The sequence below is a fragment of the Centroberyx gerrardi genome, chromosome 22, assembly GCF_048128805.1.
Source record: "Centroberyx gerrardi isolate f3 chromosome 22, fCenGer3.hap1.cur.20231027, whole genome shotgun sequence".
Taxonomy (NCBI): domain Eukaryota; kingdom Metazoa; phylum Chordata; class Actinopteri; order Beryciformes; family Berycidae; genus Centroberyx; species Centroberyx gerrardi.
The window spans coordinates 853,452-862,276 of NC_136018.1; the positions used below are offsets into that span (position 1 = coordinate 853,452).

General features: G+C 42.0%; 1 protein-coding gene across 1 annotated transcript in view; it reads right to left on the reverse strand.

Moving 5' to 3' along the window:
* Positions 1-4,601, reverse strand: part of LOC139912429 (dynein axonemal heavy chain 5-like) — a 67,908-nt gene extending 63,307 nt beyond the window's left edge. Inside the window, exons 1-3 of the mRNA XM_078291516.1 lie at positions 4,536-4,601; positions 3,413-3,516; positions 2,661-2,849 (exon numbers count right to left, since the gene is read on the reverse strand). Coding sequence (XP_078147642.1) covers positions 2,661-2,849; positions 3,413-3,516; positions 4,536-4,551 — 309 coding nt within the window. The 5' untranslated portion in view covers positions 4,552-4,601. The remainder of the gene's footprint in view (positions 1-2,660; positions 2,850-3,412; positions 3,517-4,535) is intronic.
* Between the last annotated feature and the right edge of the window lie 4,224 nt (positions 4,602-8,825).

Consider the following 8,825-nt stretch of genomic DNA (forward strand, 5'->3'; position numbering starts at 1 on the left):
CACTCTGTTCACTGTGACCGCTAACTGATATCAACTGACCTGAATCACACTGGACTGAACTGAACTGATTTGAAACAGAGTTGAATTGAACTGAATTTAAATTAACGGGACTGAACTGAACTGAACTGACTGAACTGAACTGAACTGACTGAACTGAACTGAACTGAACTGAACTGACTGAACTGAACTGAACTGAACTGGAACTGAACTGAACTGAACTGACTGAACTGAACTGAACTGACTGAACTGAACTGAACTGAACTGAACTGAACTGAACTGACTGAACTGAACTGACTGAACTGAACTGGAACTGAACTGAACTGACTGAACTGAACTGACTGAACTGAACTGACTGAACTGACTGAACTGAACTGAACTGACTGAACTGAACTGAACTGAACTGAACTGACTGAACTGACTGAACTGAACTGACTGTACTGAACTGAACTGAACTGACTGAACTGAACTGACTGAATTGAACTGACTGAACTGAACTGAACTGACTGAACTGAACTGAACTGACTGAACTGAACTGAACTGACTGAACTGACTGAACTGAACTGAACTGAACTGACTGAACTGAACTGACTGAACTGACTGAACTGAACTGAACTGAACTGACTGAACTGACTGAACTGAACTGAACTGAACTGACTGAACTGACTGAACTGAACTGAACTGAACTGAACTGACTGAACTGAACTGAACTGACTGAACTGACTGAACTGAACTGAACTGACTGAACTGAACTGACTGAACTGAACTGACTGAACTGAACTGAACTGAACTGACTGAACTGAACTGAACTGACTGAACTGAACTGACTGAACTGACTGAACTGAACTGACTGAACTGAACTGAACTGACTGAACTGAACTGACTGAACTGACCTAAACTGACTGAACTGAACTGAACTGACTGAACTGAACTGAACTGAACTGAACTGACTGATGTGAACTGAACTGAACTGAACTGAACTGACTGAACTGAACTGACTGAACTGACTGAACTGACTGAACTGAACTGAACTGACTGAACTGAACTGACTGATGTGAACTGACTGAACTGAACTGACTGAACTGAACTGACTGAACTGAACTGAACTGAACTGACTGAACTGAACTGAACTGAACTGACTGATGTGAACTGAACTGAACTGAACTGACTGAACTGAACTGACTGAACTGAACTGAACTGAACTGAACTGAACTGAACTGACTGAACTGACTGATGTGAACTGACTGAACTGAACTGAACTGAACTGAACTGACTGAACTGACTGAACTGAACTGAACTGAACTGAACTGACTGAACTGACTGAACTGAACTGAACTGACTGAACTGAACTGAACTGACTGAACTGAACTGAACTGAACTGACTGATGTGAACTGAACTGAACTGAACTGAACTGAACTGACTGAACTGAACTGAACTGAACTGACTGAACTGAACTGAACTGACTGAACTGAACTGACTGAACTGACTGAACTGAACTGAACTGAACTGACTGAACTGAACTGACTGAACTGACTGAACTGAACTGACTGAACTGACTGAACTGAACTGAACTGAACTGAACTGACTGAACTGACTGAACTGAACTGAACTGACTGAACTGAACTGACTGAACTGAACTGAACTGAACTGACTGAACTGAACTGACTGAACTGAACTGACTGAACTGACTGAACTGAACTGAACTGAACTGACTGAACTGAACTGAACTGACTGATGTGAACTGAACTGAACTGAACTGAACTGACTGAACTGAACTGACTGAACTGAACTGACTGAACTGAACTGAACTGAACTGACTGAACTGAACTGACTGATGTGAACTGACTGAACTGAACTGAACTGAACTGACTGAACTGAACTGAACTGACTGAACTGACTGAACTGAACTGAACTGACTGAACTGACTGAACTGAACTGAACTGACTGAACTGAACTGAACTGACTGAACTGAACTGAACTGAACTGAACTGACTGAACTGAACTGACTGAACTGACTGAACTGAACTGACTGAACTGAACTGAACTGACTGAACTGAACTGAACTGACTGAACTGAACTGACTGAACTGACTGAACTGAACTGACTGAACTGAACTGAACTGACTGAACTGAACTGACTGAACTGACCTAAACTGACTGAACTGAACTGAACTGACTGAACTGAACTGAACTGAACTGACTGATGTGAACTGAACTGAACTGAACTGAACTGACTGAACTGAACTGAACTGAACTGACTGAACTGAACTGACTGAACTGAACTGAACTGAACTGACTGAACTGAACTGACTGATGTGAACTGAACTGAACTGAACTGACTGAACTGAACTGACTGAACTGAACTGACTGAACTGAACTGAACTGAACTGAACTGACTGAACTGAACTGACTGATGTGAACTGACTGAACTGAACTGAACTGAACTGAACTGACTGAACTGAACTGACTGAACTGAACTGAACTGAACTGAACTGAACTGAACTGACTGAACTGAACTGACTGAACTGAACTGAACTGAACTGACTGAACTGAACTGACTGAACTGAACTGACTGAACTGACTGAACTGAACCGGTCTGAACCGGACTGAACTGAACCGGACTGAACTGAACCGGACTGAACTGAACCGGTCTGAACCGGCACCTTGTCGTCGGACAGCAGGGCGTCCTCCACCTCGGTCTCCCCCAGGGTCCCGCTGTCCGCCAGTCTGCTGATCAGGTATTTGTGCCGTGCGTCCAGCGCCGCTCGCCGCTCCTCCTTCAGCGCTCTGACCTGCTTCGCCATCTCTCTCCTCGCCTCATTGGACAAAACCAGCGTCCGCTTCCCCGACACCTGCAGACAGAACACAGAACCTGAACGGACAGAACACAGAACCTGAACGGACAGAACACAGAACCTGAACGGACAGAAAGGTTCTTCCACTGTTTGTCACGGACCTGCACAACATCTCCCTTCTGCTGGAACAAGCAGACAAGATCTTGTAAAATACTCTTATTGTCAAATTCTAAAACAAACGATAAACAAGCTGCTTCACAGCGTCAGCCTTCAAAAATCACCCACTGCTCATACTTCCTTTATTTTGATTTATTTTTTAACATAAAACTATCTTCAGGTCACCAAATGCAATGCAAACAGTATTAGGCTGTGTGTGTGTGTGTGTGTGTGTGTGTGTGTGTGTGTGTGTTTTCTGGTACATGCCAAACTTCCTACTGGTTCAGTGTGTTAAGACAATAAACCAAATAATTTTGTTCCTGATGTGTCTTTCATTGCTCCATTACATAAACATGTTAAGAATTATTTTCCTGTTAAGCTTGGAAAACCTTTTTATCTCAGTGAAAGTCTATGCGAGTCCCCCTGGCGCCCCCTGCTGGCCGGCTGCTGCTGTTTCTACTCACAGAGGTTCCGGCTGTGGAGGACGGAGCAGCCGCCGGAGAAGACATCTGATTGGTGGCTCTCAGGTTCTGACCTCCGATTCGCCGGTGTCCTCTGCCGGCTGCCTCTGGTGATTGGAGGAGAAAACAGTCGTGATGATGAGGACAGGATGTGACGCTTTAGCACAAACACACAGAAACCAGGAAAACATCAGAAAACAGCCGACTAACAAGGATTCAGTATCCTGGAATATCGGTACATTACATTTGTTTTTATAGTTTTACATAGTTGGTTTTAGTCTTTTTTTTTACTTGCGATGTATGTGTATAGTTATTTATGCTCATACTATTTCATGTAAAGTCTCTTTGAATATCTTGTAAAGCGCTGTACAAATAAAATGTATTATTATTATTATTAGTAGTAGTAGTAGTAATAGTAGTATTATTATCATTACACCCATTTTTAGGCAAGGTCTGGTTATTATTATTAGTAGTAGTAAATACAAATTATTTATATTATATTTTTATATATTATTGTTATTATTAGCAGTAGTAGTTCTTTAAGTAATAACAGTGGCAGCATTACTGTTACTATTCATATTTGTATTAATAGTAGTAGTAGTAGTAGAAGTTGTAGTATAAGTGTAAGTATTAGTGTTAGTATTAGTAGTGGTAGTAGTAGTAGTAGCAGTAGTAGTAGTAGTAGTAGTAGTAGTAGTAGTAGTGGTGGTCATGCCAGTGGTAATAGTAATAATAATAGTATTAGTGCTGGTAGTAGTAGTAGTTGTTGAAGTAATATTAGCAGCTGTATTACGGCTACTCATGGTGTTCATATTAATATTCATAGTAGTAGAGGTTGTAGTAGCAGTATAAGTATTAGTGTTAGTCACATTAGTAGTAGAAGTTGTTCTAGTACGAGTCTTAGTCTTAGAATTAATAGTATTAGTATTGTAATAGTATTAGCATTATTGTTAGTCTTAGTTTTTGTATCAGTATGAGTGTTGGTATTAGCATTAGCATTAGCATTAGTATTAGTATTAGCTTTAGTATTAGTATTAGCATTAGTTTCAATATGACTTGGTAATAGTATTAGTTTTATCAGTATCAGTATTGGTGTTAGTATTAGTATGAAAACTGTTCTTTGTACCTCTGTGGAGGTTCATCAGAGGAGGTCTGAGTGCTGAGGTTCTGCCTGCTCCTCCCTGCTCCTCCTCTTCCTCCTTCTCCTCCCTCTCCTCCTCCTCCTCCTCCTCCTCCTCCTCTCCCCCAGGGCCGTCCTGGGTCTCCAGCCCAGGATCAAGGCTCTGTTCTGGGACAGGCCCGGCTCCCTGCTCCCCTGTCTGGAGCTCTGTTCCTGGAGGACTGGAGCCTTCCAGCCCAGGATCAGAGCTGTGGGACGGGGGAGCGGCGGGCGCCTCGCCCCCCTCTGGAGCCCCGCCCCCCTCTGGAGCCCCGCCCCCCTCTGGAGCCCCGCCCCCCTCCAGTGCCTCAGCTGGAGGCTGACAGTCTGGATCTGACATCTGTGAAGCTGAGGATACACAGGAACAGTCTTAGGGCAATGAGTATGAGCAACTGGGCAATGGGCAATGTTAACTGACAAATTTGACAATTAAAGGAGTGAAAATGGATGAAATAAACTGCTGCATCACTGTCATCTTGGCCTCCTCTTTTCTACTGAAAATGTCAGAATTTTATCATTTTATCAGGTTGGAATTTCATAACGTGTATTACTCTCTGACCAAGTTTGGCTAGATTTCAAACTGATACATTGTTTTCAGTGAGAAAATACTTCCAGCAAAATTTGCCAGCCAACTGTGTCCCAAATTTACCCTAAAAATTATAATCTGTTTATCATCACCTTAAAGGATAGAGGGAGGGGAAGAGAGAGACAGAAAGAGACAGACAGACAGGCAGGCAGGCAGACAGGCAGACAGACAGACAGGCAGACAGACAGACAGACAGACAGGCAGACAGTCAGACAGGCAGGCAGGCAGGCAGACAGACAGACAGACAGACAGACAGACAGACAGACAGGCAGACAGTCAGACAGGCTGGCAGACAGGCAGACAGACAGACAGGCAGACAGACAGACAGACAGACAGGCAGACAGTCAGACAGGCAGGCAGACAGGCAGACAGACAGACAGACAGGCAGGCAGGCAGACAGGCAGACAGACAGACAGGCAGACAGACAGACAGACAGGCAGACAGACAGTCAGACAGACAGACAGGACAGGCAGACAGACAGACAGACAGACAGACAGGCAGGCAGGCAGACAGACAGACAGACAGACAGACAGACAGACAGACAGGCAGGCAGGCAGACAGACAGACAGACAGACAGACAGTGCAGTTAGAACTCATTTATTCAAATGTAGTTTAAACTACATTTAAACTACATTTAGTGCAATTATACATTACAGTGTAATTACAATATGATGATACCCTACTACAGTATATAAAGTTCAGGTTTACAAAGTCTAAAAATAAATACAGATAGCCTATAAAGTATAAAATAAAGGCTACATGAGGCGTCTGCATCAAGACTGATAATACTTCTATACTTTTACTGAAGTAAACTATTGAATGCAGAACTTTTACCTTTAATAAAGTATTTTTCCATTATGGTATTTGATACTTTTACTTCAGTAAAGGATTAGAGGAGTTTTTCCACCGCTGATACAGAGAAATATAACTGACCTGAGAGCAGCGTTCCTCCTGTCTGTTGAGTTAAAGTCTGTCGGTCTGAGAGAGAGAGAGAGAGAGAGAGAGAGAGAGAGAGAGAGATGTGATTCTGGGTGAAACCAGGAAGTAAAGTCAAGACAGAGTCTCCCAAGACAAAGTTTGACTGTTGTCATGGTAACCCTGGCTTACATGGAAGTGTGTGTGTGTGTGTGTTTGTAGTGACTCAGCAGCTCAGCAACTAAACACAACAAAACTGCTTCCTTTGTATGAAACATGCTGAAGAGAGAGACAGAGTGTGTGTGTGTGTGTGTGTGTGTGTGTGTGTGTGTGTGTGTGGTTGGGCAGTGGGAGACAGTGTAGGCAGTATTTTTTTAACCTTTACATTATTTTGCTGAATATTGCAATTAAGATATAAATTGCAGTTTTTGCAGTAAACCGATTTTCAATATTTTAGATTTCAGAGAACAAGAAACATTTTGAATCACAAACTGAGAAGTTGTTGCTGAAGATTTGCTGTTTGAATACAATGAAAGCTTTTTTTACAAAGTGCAGTTACAATCCAAAGAGCATTATAAAAAGGTTTTCCTGTGATTTAAAAAGTCCAGTGAGTCCCAGTGTTGAAAAATCAGGAAAATCATTTCCATGGTTGAGTGTGTGTTCATTCTTTAGGCAGCAGCGCCACCTGCTGTCCAACCAACAAACTACCAGTTTACTGTCAATATTCTGTCCACGCTTTTAGGACATCACACATCCAAGTTCTGGATAGTTGCTGTGTATGCCTAGCTACATGACTACAAATATAAGCTGTGAAAAAAAACATGTATTTTTCATTTAGGCCTACTGCAGATTTCACTTTAAACATGTTCTTTATTTTCCACTTTTGTGCATTGTATTAGTTTATATTTTAATTCAATTCAGCAAACTCTAATTCATGGCAAAGTCTCTGAATTGAATAGTTTTTGCAACCAAAACATTGGAAACTGCATATAGAGACTACATTTCTGGGGACAAAGTGCAGCAGTGACTGATGTCTCACCTTCATCTGATGAACCTCTTCCATCTGTTGGACAGGAGGAAACCTCCGGCCTCTAGAGGGCGTCAGAGTGCTGGACCTGACCAGGTAGGAGGACCAGGAAACTACAAACACAAACAGGTTCAGCTCTCAGATCCGGTCTTCAGATCATTAAAACACCGTGTTAGTTTTATTCTGTTCATCTGACAGTTGTGTTCATGACACAATCGGCCAAATATCTGCAGTAAGAATGATACCGATACTGATATTAATGTTCATGTTAATAATATCAATAATATTAATAATGATAATAAACTTTATTTGTAAAACTAAAAAAAATTCCTTTCTTTCTTCATTCTTTCCTCCTTCCTTTCTTTCTCTTTCTTTCTTTCTCTTTTTCTTTCTTTCTTTCTTTCTTTCTGTCTTTCTTTCTTTCATTCTTTTTTCCTGTTGAAATGTAGAGAGTAAAAGTAAAAAGTCTTGTAAGTAAAAGAAAAACTGCTGTAAAGTAGATACTTGAAAATCTGAAGTACAGTAACAAGATATTTTTACTTTATGTTTGTGTTGATGGTTATTTGCCTCGTAACAAAGTGTGTGTGTGTGTGTGTGTGTGTGTGTGTGTGTGTGTAGGTCCTATATTGTCTAGTCTCCTCACACTAACACATAACTCTTGTGTGGATGAATACTGTAATGATTTCTCAGGTCATATTTCACACCACAGTGTTTTATTATGAGCTTGGATGGAACTCAGTAGAGTCTCAGTAGAGTTTCTAATGTAAATCAGATGTTTAACTGGCACTTTAGTTGAAGTGTGAAGCCTCACAAGCAGATCAGGAGCCAGTTAACAGATTATTGTCGTAATCTGTTGGTTTCTTTGCATTATGAAAACATTCCTGTATGTGGAATATGTGTGATTGTGTGACAGTGTGATGTCCAGCCCATTGCGCTGTATGGTAGTGAAGTCTGGGGTCCACTCAGTCATCACAGCTTCACCCGCTGGGAGAAACATCCAACACAATCTTTACATGCAGAATTCTGCAGATACATTTTACACGTACACAGAAACACACCAACACATGCATGTAGAGCAGAATCAGGCAGATACCCACTGATAATTAACATTCAAAAGAGAGCACTCAAATTTTTTCATCACCTTAAATCCAGCCCCCTAGACAGCCTCCACTCCAAAGCCCTCCAAACCCAAGAGCTGAGCCCAGAAAAGAGTCCACTATGTCAGCTGGTGCTGAGACTAACCGGCCCTTCTCACACACTCTGACCAGAGAGAGAGAGAGAGAGACATAGAGAGACTAACCGGCCCTTCTCACACACTCTGACCAGAGAGAGAGAGAGAGAGACATAGAGAGACTAACCGGCCCTTCTCACACACTCTGACCAGAGAGAGAGAGAGAGAGACATAGAGAGACTAACCGGCCCTCAGACACACTCTGACCAGGCTCACACCAACACTGCTGCACCAACACCAACCAGAGTAAACCACATTATAACACAATATAAAGAAACCTATTTGGAACATTGGAAAGAAGAAACTAAAAGCCAAAGTAGATCAGAATGTTATCTGGCCCTAAAAAGAGATTATGAATTGGCAGAATATCTCTCTACTGTCAGAGATAGGAAGCAGAGACAGATCCTCACCAGGTTCAGGCTCAGCGACCACAAATTGGCGATCGAAAAAGGACGACACAAAAAATCATGGCGACCAAAAGAAAACAGAATATGTGGT